Source organism: Triplophysa rosa, linkage group LG21, assembly GCF_024868665.1.
Source record: "Triplophysa rosa linkage group LG21, Trosa_1v2, whole genome shotgun sequence".
In the NCBI taxonomy this organism is placed as follows: Eukaryota; Metazoa; Chordata; class Actinopteri; order Cypriniformes; family Nemacheilidae; genus Triplophysa; species Triplophysa rosa.
In genome coordinates, this window is record NC_079910.1 from 1,121,331 (window position 1) to 1,141,330 (window position 20,000).

General features: G+C 40.7%; 1 protein-coding gene across 4 annotated transcripts in view; it reads left to right on the forward strand.

The window, feature by feature from the left end:
• The window catches only part of vdra (vitamin D receptor a), a 53,724-nt gene that overhangs the window by 10,281 nt on the left and 23,443 nt on the right, over positions 1-20,000 (forward strand). For 3 of the 4 annotated variants that reach the window (XM_057363077.1, XM_057363075.1, XM_057363076.1), the window contains exons 1-2: positions 16,409-16,654; positions 19,734-19,881. In XM_057363077.1, coding sequence (XP_057219060.1) covers positions 19,736-19,881 — 146 coding nt within the window. In that variant the 5' untranslated portion in view covers positions 16,409-16,654; positions 19,734-19,735. Of the gene's footprint in view, positions 1-16,408; positions 16,655-19,733; positions 19,882-20,000 lie in introns of those variants that run through there. The other variant, XM_057363078.1, reaches the window with a different exon arrangement.

Genomic DNA, 20,000 nt, shown 5'->3' on the forward strand with positions numbered 1-20,000 from the left:
CTCTCTCTCTCTCTCTCTCCCTCTCTCTCTCTCTCTCTCTCTCTCTCTCTCTCTCTCTCTCTCTGTCTCTCTCTCTCCCTCTCTCTCTCTCTCTCTCTCCCTCTCTCTCTCTCTCTCTCTCTCTCTCTCTCTCTCTCTCTCTCTCTCTCTCTCTCTCTCTCTCTCTGTTTCTGTTCTTTCTCTGTTCTCTCTTTCTCCTCTCTCTCCCTCTCTCTCTTTCTCTTCCCCCTCTTCTCTCTCCCTCTCTTCTCTCTCTTCCCTCTCTTCTCTCTTCTCTCTCTCCTCTCTCTCTCTCTCTCTCTCTTCTCTCTCTCTCCTCTCCTCTCTTCCTCTCTCTCTCTCTCCTCTCTTCCTCTCCTCTCTCTCCTCTCTTCTCTCTCTTCCCTCTCTCTCTCTCTCTCTCTTCCTCTCTCTCTCTCTCTCTCTCTCCCTCTTCTCTCTCTTCTCTCTCTCCCTCTCTCTCTCTCTCTCTCTCTTCTCTCTCTTCCTCTCTCTCTTCTCTCTCTCTCTCTCTCTCTCTCTCTCTCTCTCTCTCTTCTCTCTCTCTCTCTCTCTCTCTCTCTCTCTTCTCTCTCTCTCTCTCTCTCTCTCTCTCTCTCTCTCTCTCTCTCTCTCTCTCTCTCTTCTCCCTTCCCTCTCTTCCTCTCTCTTCTCTCTCTCTCTCTCTCTCTCCCTCTCCCTCTCTCTCTCTCTCTCACACCTGCTGCTGTGACTCCTGTCACTAATGTTAATCAAAGAACAAAAGAAAAGAAGAATTCATTGTGTTTTGTAGCTTTAATGAGAATTCTTCTGTGTTTAAGCATTAAAGACTGTAAAGTGTTTGATTCATTTAGAGATTAAATGTGAAATTATTATAATGTAAAAGTATATGTTATGTGCGATTAATCGTGATTAATCACAGAAAAGACGTGCGATTAATCAGATTAATTTTCTAATCGATTGACAGCACTACTAAAAACCAATGTTTTTATTTTAAATCAACATTAAGGCAGTATTATAAATACTACCCATGATTTATAAGTATTAAAATAACAAAAGAGTTTTTGTTTTAGTAATAAGAGAGTTTTCTGTGTGTGTGTTCCCTGTGGTATTCAGTTCTAGTTTGTGATTTAGTTGTGATAAAATTGCAGCGGAAACGTTTATTTGACTCAGAGCTGTTATTGAAACCTCTCCTGGATATTCCCGTCATTATTTTAACGATCGTCTTCTTTTGATTTCATTCAGTGAGTGAACGCTTGTGCGGTCTTGCTCTGCAGTGCACTTCGTTCATCATACTAGAGAGAAATGTGTTTAGGGCTTTACAGTGATCGTATCACTGTGGGATTGAATTAAACACTCGTGATGTAATTACGATCTGAACGTCAGAGCGATTCACCTTCAGCATGTTTCAGCGAGATGGAGGAGGAGTGAGGTGTGTCGTCCACCAAGGTGTCTAGACAGGGATATGATGTTTGTCACGTGAAGTCCAGTTGTTTTTGAAACGCGCAGCTGCGGATGTGACCGGCAGTGGCTTGTGTTGAAGTTTACGCTGATTTACATGTCTGAGTTTGCGCATTTTCATGGAGTCATTTCACAGATGATTTCCTGATGCTGGACTGGACGAGCGTATGGCTGGCAACCGTTCCTCACACCGTGTCTACACCGGACGGCTTAAAGACATTTTGTGTACACTGGATGTGACCGGTCGCGACACAGTGTCAGGTGCGATTCCTAAATATGAATTTAAATGTTTATGTCCAAAACGCTGTACAAATGGTGAACATCACAAGCAGTTTACCATAAAAAATCCAGGAGTAAGTGAAGCAGGATGGGAGCTGCAACTGATTTGTGAAACCATACGGCAGTCCAAATGCTGTCTCACTGTCTGTCTGGCGATCGTCAGAAATACACAGAAGTTGGGTTTCTCTTTGCATTGTTTCACAAACCAGTTCTCTCCTGAAACGAAGCCACTTGTAGCCCATGACTCACAAGAACGTGACCAAAAATGAAACCATGTTCATATTTTCAACCACAGACTCACAAAAGTTAAACAAAATGTCAAATATGTTTCCACAAAGCTAACAGTAGTGTGTCATTGTGTCTCTCTGTGTGCATGCTGTCAGATAAAGAATCTTTGTGATCACAGGTAGAAATATTTACATTTATTCATGTAGCTGATGGAGTGTTGCCTGGGAATTGAACCAATGACATTTGTCAATGATCTACCAACTGAGCTACAGAAACACATCATCATCACACAGATCACGAGTCAAATATAACTGTATGTTTCCATAGTTACCTTTGTAGGTTATTGTAAAGGAATGGATGTTTGGGTTCATCTGTATAATCTGAGATTAGCACACGTCTATCTGTTTGTGATACAAATTTGATACAAATACAATTTTATTCCACATTTCAGTTCAGTTTGCTTCTGTACTCATGCTGCGTTCCCACCAGATGCGAATGAAGCGTTAAACGCGAGTGATTTACATGTTAAGTATTCAATGACATCCTGCGGCGCGATTGACGTAGCGCGAATTGAGCGTTTCAGGCGTTTGACGCGAGTTGAAAATTTTGAACTTTGGCGAAAATTCGCGCCATGTTAACCAATCAGGAGCTTGCTTTAGTAGTGACGTGATTATGACGTAGCGAGCGGAGACAGAAATCCGAAACAACAATGGAGGACAAAATCATCGTCTGTGTGTAGATACCCGGAGCTGTACGATACATCTTACTTTTATCGAAACAGGAATAAAAAGGATCTTGCTTGGAAGAAAGTGAGTGAGGAGGTCGGACAATCTGGTAAATCTCAACAAAATCCATGTCAGCCATTTCGCAATGAGACTGGAGCCGCCTGGCAGAAGGCCCTCCCATGACGCGAATTCGCATCTGTTGTGAAGTGAATTTCACATGCGAATGAAGCGAGTAAACGCAAAATGTTCAAGCGTCCAACTACGCGCGAGTAGCGCGATTTACCGCGTTTGGTGTGAACGCTCAGTCTGATATAGCAAACCAGCTCCCAGATTATCTCCAGCTCCACACCAGCCATCCAACCAACCAACCAACCAACAGAGGGCGGGCTGAGAGCCGTGACGTAGACGCTAAGCGCCGAATTTAAGATTGTAGTTTAGGTTAGGGATAGGGAAATCTAAAATGACAGCGGACATGGAGACACGGGATGCTATTCGCTCTGTTCTGGAGAATATTCCCGGCATTTGCCAACTGAAGCCCGAACAAGAAGAGTGTTTGGTTCACATGTTGAATGGAGGTGATGTTGTGGCCCTATTCACGACAGGTTTGGGGAAAAGTTTAATTTATCAACTGTTACCGATCGTCAGCGAAAAACTGGGGAGGCCAAAGTCCGGCAAGGCGATAATTGTGATTTAACCCACCTCGGTGACACTGCTCCGTGATGGCAAGTCAATGGCCTTCTTCTGCTTTTTTATGGTCTTTGGAGTTTTAGAGGGTGTATCTCGGTATCTTTTATCTGTCGAGCTCAAACTGGCACCCTTTTGACAGGTCAGTGTCTCCTTTCTTTTCCAGTGCTTGAACATTGCCATGTCATGCTGTAATCTTGCAATTAAGTTGCAGCATTTCCGACGGTCTCGAAATGATTGAGATGAGATGATCTGTTAAGATGGTGACTAAACCAGACTGATCTGTAGTTTTAGTCAGCAGTGATGGATTATATGGGTTGTGAAAGGTGATCGGTCATTGTACGTTTCGACATTATTTGGAGCTCTAATGGATGAATGATATGACACCAAGTTAAACAGCATTAATACTAAACTGATTTTCTGACTCTATATTTTCTATCTTATTTTCCCTGACTTCATCTGATATAACTCTTAAAGTTTATCAGAGTGAGGAGAAAAACTATTTTTGTGATTTAACAATCAGTTTTATTAAAAAAAGACACTGAATGCACATACAGATTTAAGTTGGATGATTCGTGGCTTCCTGATGTTTTTCTCTCTTCTCAGATCTGATGTGTTGTAGACATTCAGCAGTGTGATTGGTCACATGAGCGCCGTATTTAACCGTGAGTACATGGAATTCTTGCGGCCGGTTCATTATGTCGAAGTGGGCCGTCTGCAGCGGTAATTACGGAGGGTTGGTTTTCAAGCTCAGCAGGACGGGACGTTCTCGCCCTGCTCTTCCTCCATTTCGTGGCGTGTAGTTTTGGTTTGCGGCAGGATCTTTGTGTTCCCGGGTTCATGTTCTGCGAGTCGCTGTTTACCCTTCAGTGCTGCGTAAAGTTTGTGTATTTCACTGCTTCATTGAAGAGAAGTTATTTCCCTCTCTGAGAAAATGACAATGTGAGGTCACATTGAATTCAGTGCTGGTCCACATTATAAACCTCTGAAAGCTCGGACTTTAGTGTCGTGGTTTAGTGTGAACTATGCAGAGTTTCAACACTGAACAAAAATGTGACATTTAGCAGAAAAATTTAGTGCGGCGTATTCAATTAAAGTTCCAAGAGGTCCGGTCCGGACAGTATGTTTTTGAAAATAAATAGATATTTAATCAATTTAGCCCAGTTTTATATATATATATATACAGTGTCCTCCACTATTATTGGCACCCTTGGTAGATATAAGCAAAGAAGGCTGTAAAAATAAATCTGCATTGTTTCTCGTTTTGATCGTTTATTTAAAAAATCTACAAACTTCCAACATTTCATTCAAGTAAAACCATTTGAAGTGGGGGGAATATATCACTTTGTGAAAGAAATGTTTTTCTCCAATACACCCTGGCCACAATTATTGGCCTAATTATTTTATTGAGTAAAATATCTCCCAAGTATATTCCCATTAATATTTACATTTTCTGAGCACACCAAGGTGACAAGAAACATGATGCTGTCCAGTCATGACTTCTTGTTTCACATGAGAATAATATTAAGTAACACAGCCCAAACCCCAATCATTCATCACAATGGATAAAACCAAAGAATATAGTTCTGATGTGCAGCTACACAATATAGAAAGTGGATTTAAAAGGATTTGGTTGAAACTCTCAATGTTTTCTCAAACCCCATCAGACTGAAAAGAAAACACTCAGAGCTGGTTTGAGGTTGCGGAGTCTATTAAATACAAGGATGCCAATAATTGTGGAGGGCACTGTGTGTATATACATTATATACTGTATATAAGATATGATCTTTTATCAAGCCATTTATTTTATATTTTGATATCCACAGTATGTATTGTAGGCTCTGTGGCTTAAGGGTAATGACCTTTTAATAGAAGTCTAATAATTAATATTTGTAAAAAAGAAAATACTTACAACATACAAACAGCAAATGTAATGTAACAATTAAAATGCTCCCATCATAACCAGAAAACAAATTTCTTTCTAAATCAGCCTTTCCATGCCACTCATACCAGAACTACTTCTGGTATTTTTAAATAATTTCCCAATTAGAATGTTGTTCATTACAAAATGTGACCCTGCTTGTGAAAACCCAGCAAAAGTCTTTGAACTGTTTTCTACATAAAATCATACTACAGAATATTCTGTGAAAATATAACAACAATATCTTCAATATTGACTGAATATCACCATTTTTAAGATTGAAATCTTAATGAAATTAATGCTTAAAATTAATCTTTGATTATCTAATAATTAATTAGATTATGAGTCTTTAGCCTGGGTTTTCACAGGGTCACAAATGTTTACATGCTGATCAATAATGCTAATGCTAAATGTAGATAAAAACGTTATGGTTCATAACATATCAGAAATCTGGTTGAAAGGTCGGAGACATACAGCAAACAGACTGACAGACACAAATACTTTAATATTGCTGCATTTTGTTTACTGTTGTGTGTCCATTTACCTGCTCTGTGTGTCTGCACGACTGTTGTTAAAATAAGCACGTGTCTGCTGCTCTTCATGCGGCGCTTCTTTGGCGGAGCGGAAAGGGTTCAAACAGGGCCGGCACCAAGGGAGGGCACTCGCGGGCCATGCCCCCCCACAGGGTTGTTGTGCCCCCCCACATGACACAGTTTTAAATTCATGTAATACATACTGAAAATAATTCATAAAAAGTTTTAACGTTTAAAGAATTTTTTTGCCTTCAGTTTTTTTAAAAGGTACCTGTGTTTCATTACTTTTAGCAAGCCTTGGTGCGAAGGAGCATTATATCACAGCATAGGTTAGAATTGTCAACCGGTTGTTTTTGTTGTGACTGTGTGTGGTAATATTGTTTAATTTGTGTTATTCTTGTTCACTTGTATGGAAAATAGCAATTGTAAGTGTGCCCTTGCACAAATGTGGTAGTTTTGACTTTTTTTGTATTAATGATGCTGATTGTGTGCCCTCCCACTGGGAGCCACTTGTCCCCCTGTTAGTCGTGGTCTGGCGCCGACTCTGGGTTCAAATGAAGTTTGGGCTAGATAAAGATATAGCGGTCAAAGATCAATGACATAAATGTTCCTGACAGCGCGTGTGATGCGATTCTCCGTTGTGTAGATCAATTTAAACCGAAATATTCAAATGTTTTAAATGGTTTATTAGGCGATGTCTGGCGGTCTGGATGGAACGAAGCAAAGGTCCGGATCCGGCCCGTATGCCAGTTGAGGATGACTGATTTAGTGAGTAATAAAATAATAATTTGGGGTCTTGAGTAGGGATGTAGCGATTCACAGTGAGCTAGTTGAAAATCGATTATAATATGTGACGATTCAAGTCGGTTGAGATGTTATAAAAATCGCAGTACATATTTTGAACAGCAGGGGCCTCTGTTTTTCTGCAAACTTGGTAAAAAATGCTGATATTTCTTAAAAAGTAAAAGTTAGGAAAAGCACAGACAAAGTCTTAGTTTGTTTATATTAAAGAGACTTTTGTATTATTATTCTTTTATTTGATTTGGAATTTGTTTTAAAACCACAAACTAGTTTTGTTATTTGACATAAAATATATTTTTCTTTTACAAAGAATTGAGCAGCATTAGAGAAATAATAAAAGGGCAGTTGTTCATTTAAAATTTTCCTCAAATCATTCTGTAAATAAAACCGTGATTAAATTGCATCGCAAGATCAGAATCGTGAATCGCATCGTGAGCTGAGGGGTTATATATTTTCTGGAGTATGATCATGGTTCTGTTCTTCTGGTCATCATTTTGTCATGCCAGGACTTGATGTACCTTGCAAAGGTAACTTGACCACCTCTTTCTCTCTCTCTCCTATGAAGGTATTTATGGTGCAAAACAACCGATGTTTAATTTTCGTAAGGGATTGTCAATGTAGCTGAACAGCACACGTATTTAAACTAAACCAAAGGATTCTATGACGATTAGTGATTTCAGGGCAATAAAGCAGCTCGGGATGATTCTCACGGACTTTTCCATCAATTGCGCGTTAGGGCGCCACCTGCTGGGCGTCAAAACTAGCTGGTCTGACCTCTGCAAGTGCACAAATCACTTTTGCTCCACACATCACACAGATGTGAGAGAGTGTGTGAACTTGTGTCAGAGACTCGCAGCAGCAGATTCAAGCACTTGTAGTTGTGTTCTAGTGTTTGTGTTAGAAGGATGTCCAAGAATAAGACCTTTCATTTGTGAGAAAATATTTGACGAGCATTCAACTCTCACTGCACGAATTCACATAAACTGATCTGCGAACGCTTGCTTTTGGTGCAGGTGTGTGAATGTGTCTTGCACCATATTTACTGCACGAGTATCTCAGTTTGTGATTTGTAGAACTGGATTTGTGCACTTGCACTGAAGGATTCAAGAAGGCCTAACTGTCGTGTTGTGTTTGCGGGAGAGGAAAAAAATCTACAAGTTTGCAACTTCAAATTTTGACTTCAAATGTACTGAAACACGTGTGTGGCCGACCTCTACAACTACAAGTTCCACTCTCACAGGCGCTCAGTTGTTTAGCACCAAAAATACTTTCATACTCTCCCGCTTTATCACTCCCACACAAACGTTATATTGCCGTTGAGTGGTAAAAAACGTCAATTAGTGTTGCAGGAAGTGTGTTGCCATAACAACGGAAGCTGGGTTTGCCAAGGACAGTCGTCATTTAAATTCTTTGTACACCACAAGGTTTATTTTTGTGAGAGAAAGATTGAATTATTTCACATTAATGAGGACTAACTAACAACCAGGATGGACAAACAATGAATCTTTATGATCAGTGAAGACGTTTACTGAGCTGTCCATGTAGGCAGATTCAGTGGTTGATGGATGGTCATTGTAAAAAACCAGTAATGACCAAGAACTTACAGTAAACAAATGTCCTGTTTTTTTGAGTAAATCTAATGTAAAAGTCTGGTGTTTAGTTGACGTCGTCAGTTTGATTTCGTTCACTCTTGAGAGTTGCACGGCTCTCGCTCTTCCAGCAGTTCACTGGCTGTGGAACGAGTGATTCATGAACGGCAGGGTTGTTGAGATCATCTGGAGCCGGCTGGTTAACCTCAGGTTAGGGGCGCTGTCTCTGTCTCTGACTCATTTCGGTTAAAAATGAAGAGTGAAGATGCTATGCAGAAACTGGAGAATCTAGCGATTGATTTCTTTTTAAATGTCTCATATAGAGAGCACAGAAACTTATCAATAGAATACAGAAAATTGCTTTTCATTTTGATCAGTTCAGTCTATCCTTTCTAAAAAAAAACATCATTTTAAAGTGTTGTCCAAACATCTGAAGGATTGTGTTTATGTTTAAAGTTTTGCATCACTTTCTCACTTATTTTCTCCACGTTTCAGAATCATACTAAACTCATCAAAATGAAGTTTGCTATATTTGATCATCTTCGGTGTAGTCACCTTTTGCCAAGAATTTGAAGAAATGTTCTTGAGGTCTCACCTTGACATTCATTTTAAACCATAGTAAAGGGGTTCTCATCTATTCTGTGCTCGTATTTCTTCATTATTCAGTCAAAGTCATCCATTTTAAAGAGTAAATATTTCTACTTTGGTTCATGGAGTGTCCAACAACAAGTTTACGTACATGGTGTAACGAGAAACATTTCCTTCAAGTGTTCTCTCTCTCTGAGCGGGTGGTTGTGAGCGGGCAGCTGAAGGTGCCACAGACGCGGGTCGCTCCAGGATAACTTCATTATTTCAGCTGTTTAATGTGTTGATGTTGGCTGTCAGCGCCGCTGTGATTATTCTGATTAAACGTGGGAGCTCTTAAATTCCCTCAGCTCCTTCCAGACCGGCTCGTTTATATTCTGCGGCCGCGTGTGGAGTAAAGTACAGATTTTCACTTTGATATGAGTAAGCTTCTGTAAGTGCGGATCCAGGCGGCTCTGAGAAGATCATTTACAGGCCCAGAGTTTGAAATCGAGCCTGCGGTGGAAACATACGGTGGGGCTGAAGTGGGCCACTGGTTTACATGCTGACGCTGGTTTGCTGCGGTCCGGTGTGTGTAATCGATCCTATGATCGTTCTGTCCACAAGGGTTTACCTCTGACCAGAGTACGCTGTGCTCTCTGTGTACAGCATTCCAGAGTCACAACAACTTACAGCTCTGTGTAAAGCCTAGCTCAGACTACAGGATTTACAGCTTTAAATCTTTTAGTATGAGCATGTTTAAGATTTTACATAAGAGAATCTGTCAAGATTCTCCTTATGTGTGTGCTGCTACCAGATTTCTTAATCGGTCGGGATTTTAAAAATCCTTTAGTCTGAGGTCAGCACACTAGGAAGGGACCTTTGACCTGCATATATGATCCCTCGACCCTCTGCACTTACCACCCCATAGAGTTTACTGTATTTAAAGTCTGTGATTTCATTAATAATGCTTCTTTCTGTTTTGTTGGTTCTATATGTTTTTGTGATTTGTCTCTGAACATCATGTGACAATCACAGTTTTACCAGAACGATTGATTGATGGGTTAATAGGCGGTTGTGTAGGACACACAAACATTTACACCACAGATGTTTTTCACGACGTCTGACCTGTGTTGTTGTATTTAGCTCTGGGGTTTTGATGGCAGATGTAGACAGATTCAGAATCGGGTGTATCTGGAGTTTTAGAGTATGTTCAGATGCTTCATGTGGATACATCAGACAGTTTGGTCTGCGGGGTCGTGTGGGGTCTCAGATGTTAGGAGTGAATCATTCAAAAGCTCAGTTCTCCAGTAACTCGAGTGTTCTTGAGTCGTGTTGATTTAGCCATGCAAAGCGAAGTTCTTGAAACAATAATAATAATAATAGAGTTGCGCTTTTCATGGTCCTGATGACGTGCATGCGTGGATGCATTTATTTTTGTCCTTGTGATCTTGCACAGGTGAATTTATAGTGTTTTCTCTGCCAGTTTCTCAGCGGGCATATACGAGTTCAATGTTCTTGATTGTTTGACCTCAGAACAGTTTGTTTCATACGCAGTGTTTGTGTTCAGCATACTGTACCAGGGTTTTTCCTGGCTCAAAATGAGGCGGAGGTGGTACCATCCTGATCTTGTACACACACGTAGGCCTACCGTATCTTTAAGTGGCTTAACCAAAGTGACTTTGAGTTTGACATATTAAAAGTTCTAATAAATTAGATAAAAATGACAATTATTAAGTTATATAAAACATTACTTTTATTCAACCAAACAGAAATGTTTTTTTAATCAAATAAAGCATTTTTATCATTTTCAACTAACTTTTCAGCCCACAATAGCCAACTGAATTAACCAGTCTTACTAAATGAGCAAAGCTCATTCACATCTTGCATTCTCTGCGGTTCACTTTAAATGATTCAAGGATCTCTTATATTCGCTAGTGACTGAAAAGTTCAATAGTTTAAATGAATCGGTTCAAACGAGTCATTCGTGTGCGAGTCGTTCTGAACGCAATGTGCGTTCATACTGGCGAACTCGCTGTATACAGTATACGCTGATTCAATGATCCAACTGCACAGCTTTTTTTTAATTTAAGAAATTTCAAGAAATTAAACGTACTTGGATGCAAAACAAACAGCCGTGAAACACGGCTCTCACTAAATCCTTGGTGTTTCGAGTCAGATCCATGGGCGTGGCTTGTTGGTTTTGACTAAATCTTTGGTGTTTAAAGTCTACAGGCTGGCTGTTGTTCTGCAACTCTTTTTAGCGCCTCAGTGTGCTGATAACGAGACAGCGCTTCCACTGTGGCGTAATGTCGCAACTGCAGTTACAAAAGACAGTCTGTTCAATGCACGCAGCATTACTTGTGAAGACTCACAACATAATTTTGGTGAGAGCCTGAGGCGGCAGGACATTTGACGGAGGCGGCCGCCTCCAATTTCTCTTTGCAGGAAAAACCCTGTGTACTGTATGTTGTAACAATTGCTCAAATCCTCAGTTTGACTGGCACATTTAAAGACGTACAACTCATGAGTTCACATGAAGCATGACATTTCTTCTTTGATCCATATTATAACAGATCCATACAGTATATAAAGACATACAAGTGTGTTTATCGTTTATATTTCCTGGTGCTCTAAAAGATTCTGTTAAAATTGAAATAATCGATACAGTTTGATTGTTGTAGTTGTTATTGTATAGTGTTCACACCGCCAGCGACACCCAGAGACAAAGCGAAGCGATGTCATTCATTTCAATGGAGAGCCGGTGACTTCCGGCGACAGTGACCGTTGGCGACAGGAAGTGGGCATATCTAGCGACACCACAAAGTTGAGATTTGCTCAACTTGAGCGACTTTCAGGAGCGTCAACCAATAGGAGTAAAGCAGCGGAGCTCCGTCTCTCATCAGTTACTGCAGGGTTTGATTATAAATGTTAATAGAGCAACCAAAGCTAGAAACGCCTTCTAACCACCTCGTAGCATGAGACTAGTGACACATAGCGACAGAGTTGCTGGCGTTGTGTACGCGCAGTTAGGAGATGATGTTAAGAGTTGTTTTCTATTGAACAATGTGTGGACAGTATTAAGAATGTGTTACTGTGCTCCTGAAGTAAAGACATGTGAGTGTTTGTGAATGTAAAGTGTGTTCTGTGGAGTTTACTCTGATCTTTAGGTTAAACATTAATGTGTGTTTGACCTGTGGACTAACAGCTATAATCACATCCATAGACTTACTGACAACATCCAGATTGTGTTTGCGTGTGTGTTTGTGCGTGTGTGCGCATGTGTTTTGGTGTGTAAGATAGAGGGACTGTGTATCTGACTTTGTGTTTGTGCGCGTGTGTGTGTGTGTGTGTGCGCGTGTTATTATGCGTGTGTGGGCATGTGTTTTAGTGTGTAAGAGAGAGGGACTGTGTATCTGACTTTGTGTGTGTGTGTGTGTGTGCGTGTGTGTGTGGGAAGGGTAAACCCTACGGTATGGGGACAAAATGTCCCCACAAAGATGGCAATATCCAAAACCCTTGTCCTTGTGGGGACATGTTTTGGTCCCCATGAGGAAACAAGCTTATAAATCATACAGAATGAACTTTTGTGAAAATGTAAAAGAGCAGACAGTTGTGTGTGATTGTTAGGGTTAGGGGTAGGGAATATGAGATACAGTTTCTACAGTATAAAAACCATTGTGTCTATGGAATGTCCCCATAAAACATGGAAACCCAACATGTGTGTGCGTGAGAGAGAGAGAGAGAGAGAGAGAGAGAGAGAGAGAGAGAGAGAGAGAGATGAGAGAGAGAGAGGGACTGTGTATCTGACTTTGTGTGTGTGTGTGTTTGTGCGCATGTGTGTTAGTGTGTGTGTGTAAGAGAGAGGGACTGTGTATCTGACTGTGTGTTTGTGTATTGAAAAAAGAGAAATGATTTATTTCTGTGTGTGTGTGTGTAAGAAAGAATCTTGTTATGACAAGATTGCTATGACAAGCAACATTACAATAAGTGTAATAGTTCCAGGGTCACGAGGAGGTCACATGAGAGACGTAAGAGATTGGCTGAAATTCCCTGCTGCTTCTCTTGATTCCCTGTGGAAAATGTGGTTAGTATTGTTTGTAGTTCACATGAGGCCGAATCAATTTTCCGCCAGCTCCCGGCCGTTCGACAGAGGGCTCGAGGTGTGAATCTTTTTTTCCAGCTCTCTCACACCTGTGAATCCTGTTCATTCTGGAGACCTCGCTGGACATCATGTTCCTGGAAGTGATGTGTTAGAGTCCTCACAGAGAGTCCAGCGCGGTTTCATATTTATGAGTTGATCTAAGGCAGGTTTGTCCAAATCAATAATATTTTATCATATTTCGCGCAGCCCAGGGACTGCAGATGCAAAAGTTGCCTTATAGCTAACTCTGGCACAACACGTTTGATGCGCATGGTGCCTGTTAAGATAAATGAATAAACCCAGACTAATATCACTGACACCGAAGCAAAGGCCAGTAAGCAACCGCGCAGAACAACCTAGCAACCACTTAGGGGAGGAGGGCCACATTTCCAAATGTAGTTGAGGTTTAAAGTTTTTAATAAAACATGTCAAATTAAATGAAAGTCCTTGTATTTATTTGCCACATGTTCTGGTCGTTTTATGTTCTGTGAGATTCTGTCATTTTGTGGAATTCGGAGTCTCCGTTTATTTTGGTTTATGAGTAACTAAAACATTCATCTTCGTGGGTGTCCCAGGAATGTGCCATTGAGGAAATTAACCACATGCTAACTCTACACGTGATACACGCCAGACGATCTGCCCACATCTGCTGAAAACACGCACTGACATGTTCTTTTACTGTAAGTCTCATAATCTCTCACCGAACAGACGCTGATATTACAGGAGCGCTACAGGACAACACATACTGCGAGCACATGTATTCTGCTCTTCAGGTCATTGATAGACCCAACTATGCAGATCTTATAGATCCAAAATTAGAGTCCAGTTTCAATAGCTCTCTCCCCGTCAGGAATTTATTAAATCTGAAAAATATCAACTCCGTTGTGAGTTAATACTTCAAATCAACCACCAGGGAGATACAGAGCTGAAGGGAAGAACAGCAGGCAAGAGACGAAGTGATGTTAAATAAACTGAAAATGATTTATTGAATAATCTCAGCCGTGCTTTAATGCTCAGTCCAGCTCTGTCCAACTTCGTCTGACTAGAAACAGATTCAATAGGTGTTGTTAACCATGCAAATTATGGTATCAAAACATTGTCTCGTGACGTTATTATGAACCTTGAGATGGAGACTCATATCAGCATAAGAGACAATACGGCACCCAACAGACGATTAAGCAATATTAAAAATAAAGACAAAATGTAACAAATAATAAGAATAAAAGTGAACAATCAAATGATAGAATAAATGAAATGTAATAAATGCATAAAACTTCAGGGTTAGTAAAAATATAATGGAAAAATAATAAATGGAATAATGTAATAAATGAGATAAACTAAATAATATAATATAATATAATAAGAAACAAATGTATGTTTCTGCTCAGATCTATCATCATGCTTATATCATGTGTGACCACCACATCCATTGACTTGATAAACTGATGTTTACTGGTTGAAGTTCACACAGGTGTGTGATAGCACAGTAAACACAGCATATAAAAGCACCTTAAAGGGCAAGTTCACCCAAAAATCAAAATCTTGTCGTTTTTTTGCTCACCCACATGACGTTCTACATGTTTTAAGTCCTCCCTGCGTCTTCGGGAACACAAATAAAGATATTTTCGATGACATCCAAGAGCTTTCCAGGCCTTCTCGTAGACATCATGGTGATTCTCTCTGTCAAGGTCCAGAAAAGCACTAAAGACATCGTTTAAACCAGCGGTTCTCAACTCTGGCCCGCGAGATCCATTTTCCTGCCGAGTTTTGCCCCAACTCTGATAAAACACCTGAAGAGCTAATCAGTGACTTCAGGAACAGACGCGTTCAACTTAATGCTGGGCTGCGCAGATTGTTTGGCACATCGCATTAAAGTGTCTCGAGAGCGATTCAAATGCGTACCGAGCAATCTGCACTTGAATCGATATCGCCGTACTTAAATGTTACTGATAGATTTGCGCAGCGCCGCATTAAGTTGAACGCATCTGTTCCTAAAGACGCTGATTAGCTTGTTCAGGTGTTTTATCAGAGTTGGGACTAAACTCGGCAGGAAAATGGATCTAAATGGTCCATCTGATCACAGTGGTTCAATTGAAATTTTTTTTACTTGATTAGCTCTCGGTGTTCCGAAGATCATCATGTCACTGTAAACCTTCTTCAGTAAGCACTCTCAATATTCCAGTCCTGGACGCAACGTCTCAGCGGCTTCCTCTCGGTCACTTTCTCGGTTCCCAGCCGGTCTCTCTCTGCCTCCCGTCTCTGGTTGTCCGGCTTTTAACCGTCTCCTCGCCAATTACTACAATGAGAAGCAGGTGTTTTTAATATGCGCTTGATCTGCTTACTCACCGTTCTTCTCCCGCCTCTCCCTCTCGCTGCAGGCCGTGCTGAACCACGCCCCCCTGCCACATGCTTATTTCAAGATTTCTCAGAATTTCGATTATTTCAATTGAATGGTTTTTGTTGTTGTAACTTATTACATTCATCTTCTTCCCCTTGTCGTTTGTTCTGTTGTTTGTATTGTTTATTATGTTCATTATATCATATGGTGACAATATCTGTACGTTTATTATAATGAGAATAAAAGCCAGATCTTTTACATAGTCGAATGAAACGACATTTAGATGAATCGATGAAGTGATTGGTTTTGATGGTGTTGTGTTTGTGTGTTGATGGTAACGTGATGTTGTTTTTGTTTTGTTGGCTTGTCCATTGTGTTCTTGTACACAGAGTTTGCTCTCCTCCTGATGTATCGCCGTGTTTGCTGTGAGATTTCCAGGAGTTTAAAGTTGGGCAGGTACACAAATGGTGTTGATTTAAAGGTGAAATCATTTAGTTGAATGCGGCGGTTTGTTGGCTGTAAGGTGAAGCTTGTCTTGCTGTTTCTTGTAGTCTTGTAGCCGTTTAACATCTGCTTTGGGTTGTGTGTGTGTGTTTGCGTTGTCAGGAATCAAACACAAACATCTGCTTGTGTGAAGTTCATAGTTGTTTTGAAGTAAAGTGACTTACTGTGCATTTCCATGGGCATTGAGACCATTCTTTTTGTTATCTTAGCGTTTTTGTTATTTTTTTTATTGTAGTTTATTAATAATAATCAGGTGTATTTTTAAAGGCCTGGCTTAAACTAATCCCTGTCCGGGAAACTGCCCCTATAGTGTCTCAACGTAAACTAAAATGAGAAATGTTCTCGTAGCAATAAACTGAAATAAGTTCAAGTTTGACAAACATTCAGACCTTTATTTGATTTGATTTGATTTGATTTGATTTGATTTGATTTAAATAAAATAAAAAGTTTGAATAACTCTGGTGTTAGTGGAGGCAGAGAGAAAACGACACGCTTGTCAGAAATATTGTGTTTGATGTGTTTGAGAGTCCTGACGAAGTGTCTCGTTTAATCTTCAACACCTTTTATCACCTCCCGTGCTGATCGTTTCCTGGAGTGTCCACTTCATAGATCACTAGAGTCTCATTATAGAGCACTACACGGTTAACACAAACACGTTTGAACGCCTGAGGGAGAGCAGCTCCGCCCATGGTGTTCCTTCCCTGAATGGGCCCCTCTGACGGGATTTAGGGCCCCCGCCCCACTGTAAGCAGCTCTCTCTCCACCCCGGGGTTGACCGCCTGCCAGCGGACGCTTTCTTTTTCTAGCCGATGCTAAAAGCAAGGTCTAAAGTTCAGAGTCGGATGTGCAGATTTGGGTCGAGTCTTTGTTTCTCTGCACCTTCTCCTCCCATGGACAGCGTTTGGTAAGTGTTCAGCGCACGTGCTCAAAACCCAGAAAAATGTCGGTGTCGTGGGAGAGACGCCACCCTATAAGAATTCCAGCAGAGCCCGGATCTGTGTTTGTCTGTTATCTGATCTCAGATCAGTTTTGGGTTAATACTGTAAAGTTCAGCTCTGTGTTTCCAGCAGAGTTGAGTTACGGTGATAGCGTCCGGTGGTCTCCAAACTCTGTTCTTTAGTCTCCATGTTTTCGACATCAGACGTATCTGATGCTGTATGTTCAATGACACACAACACTTCCAGAAGAAAGCAAATGCTTTGTTTTGACTAGCAAACAACTGTTTTTACAAAACCGTGTGTTTACTGGTTTTGTCAGAGTGTGTTTGTTTTGTGCACAGAGAGAGATGTGACTGTGCTTGTGTTGTAAAAGAAAACTCATGTCTAACATTCATAACCTTCTGACATTGGTTCATTTATAGTTTATATCTGCATTCTGTATTATATAATAGATTCGTTTATATATGATATGACATGTTCAGCTACATTTCACATACATGTGATCCACATTTCTAGATGTATAGTGGCCACACTATCGCTTAAGACTGAATCTGAACTTGTTTGCTTTGCCGTATTTGAGGTCTGAAAACAAGCGCAGCATCTCTTCTGTTGTTTTCGCCTGTTTCTCCAGTTTTCATTTTCTGCAAATAAATGCAAATGCAAACTTTGAAGTTTGGGAAAGTAGTGTTTAGTACAGTTTGCAGCCCAAGTGCTGTTCCAATTCAAAGTTCACATCTAGACAAGAACGGGTCAAATCCCCGGACGTGTCCTTGATCCGCCCCTTTTATCGAGGATGCATTGGGAGGTGACTTGTGTGGACTCATGACGCTATCTTTCCTTTTATATATATATATATATCTATCCCGTTGCCCAGCAACTGCAGCGGAGGGAGCAAACAGCTAAATCTTCGTAATATTACAGTTATTTTGTCACAAACTGTAGTTTTAAGAGTTGTTTAGGCGAGAATGTACGTGTTTAAAGTTCAAATCTGCAGTTGTGTTAATAAAGGCCGCGTCTATTTTAGAATTTGTTGGGAGATGTGAGCTCCAGGTGATCACCGGGCGCTCAGCGCTCATGTACCCGCCCAACACAGCCTCACCTCGGCCAGTGTTTCCCAATCTCACGGCTGGATCTGATGTGTCTGTAGTGGTTAAACATGAGATTTAATTCATTTTGGGTATATCTAACAGGCAATCTTTGGTCTTATAAACCTCTTATTTGTTCCCGGGCAAATAGTTTTGACTGATGGGAAAGTTCAGTTTCACTTTTCAACTTTTGATTTAATGTTGTACCGGAGCGCTTCCTACTGGAGTAACGTTACTTTTAACTAAATTATTTGCTTGTTATATTCCCTGTTGTTCACGCTTCTTACACTTTATAAAGCATTGTGTTTTGCATCATATTTCATTTTATTCTTAACAAAATCAGAGCAGTCATGTTGCCAGAATCACAAAAACAACATGAAGCACATTTTGTTTCATTTGACTTTGTTTAAACCTAAAGCCACACTGTAAAACTTTGCTGTAATTTCGCAGCAGGTTCGCCAGTAACTTACTGTAGATTTAATGTACAATTTTGTTTTAAGCATAAACTTGCCTAGTTTATATATTTTTCTTTCATAAAACAAGACTAAATATCTTGGGTCACTTTTCTTGTTATGTAAACGTATCCTAATTTAAGAACCTTTAAATATTTTTACAGAAAACAAGAGAAGAATGTCATTTTTGTGCAGTGTTGCTGTGCTCATTTTGAATCTCAAAAGTCAAAGCGTTTTCATTTTGATGAAAGTAATTGATAACAGTACTAATTGGAAAGTATATTAAGTAGTAATTCAATCTACAGTAAGTTACTGGCAAACCAAAGCAAAGTTTTACAGTGTCCATTGAAATAAATAGGCTATTATGTGAAACAGGATTGCATGGATTTGAACGAATCACGTACTCTGCTGTTCCACTATATAACTGGACTGCGTCCTCCCGTCCTCACGTCCTCACGTCCTCCCGTCCTCACGTCCTCCCGTCCTCACGTCCTCACGTCCTCCCGTCCTCACGTCCTCCCGTCCTCCCGAGTCTGAAGTTGCCAAGTCCGATCTAGCAAGGACACAAGTCCGTTCTTTGCGTTCCAGAGAGAGAGACTGCAAAACACAAATCCACCAAACTCTCATGATCCTAAAACACATGTAAAAACATCAGTATTGTGTTGTTTGAATATGAACTTGTTTTCTGTGCAGTGTTCAAGATCTGAAAACATTGCATTGTTTTAATTAGCTGCAAATAAATGAAAGTGCAAGCGTTCTTATTCATCCACAGAATAAAATGAAAACGATACATTTACTTGAACGCATACCTCCAGTATAAATACTACATAGTTAGAAGTGGTCTCTCCATTTTTCCTGCGGCTGAATAATATTGATTCTCTGTCGTGGTGACGTGTGGATGTGTCATTCATCAGAGAGTTCATCTAGATGTTGTCGTGTGTTGACAGCTCTGTTCACTGATGCGAGAATGTCACGGCAACAAGAAGCTCCTACCGCGCTCCGTCCATCTCACATTCATGAATACACGTGTGTTTGACGACACGCACACACATTCACTGTTCACAGCAAGACGATCCGACCGCTTTCACACTTTCTAGTCCAGAATTTGTTTATTAACTTCTGTTTGTCATGTGACCTTTGACCTGTGAATGCTCATGTCATTATGCAGCAGTGTTCTGTTATTGTAGCTTTATTCACTGCAACATTCATTAATCCCGCAGACGCACGCACGCTGCTGGTGCGGGTGGAATTGAAACTGGCAGTAAACAACAGATGGCCAGCTTTAGCCAGAGACGCATGAGTTTAGATTCAACAGAGAAAAGTTTGATGATTAATCCTCCCTCTCTCTTCATCCTCTAGAAGTAATGCTTTTGTTTCAACCCTTTCATTCATACATTCTGTCATTTGATCGCCACGAATCGCTCGGCCAATCAGGGCTCTAGAAGAGTTTTAACACACGTGAGTCTGTCTGCCTCCTGATGTTCACGGCTGTTCTTCTGTGTTTTCAGTGATGGATCCCATGTCCGTGAGCACGTCAGCAGCCGGTCAGGAGGAGTTCGACCGCAATGCGCCGCGGATCTGTGGCGTGTGTGGAGACAAAGCGACGGGATTCCACTTCAACGCCATGACCTGCGAGGGCTGTAAGGGCTTCTTCAGGTAAATCATTGCACGCTTTCATTCAGTGAACACATGACGTGGATGTCGTCGAGAAGGACGGGTTTCTCCACCATCTGACCATCTCACAAGAACAATAAAGCACGTTACAACTAAAACTG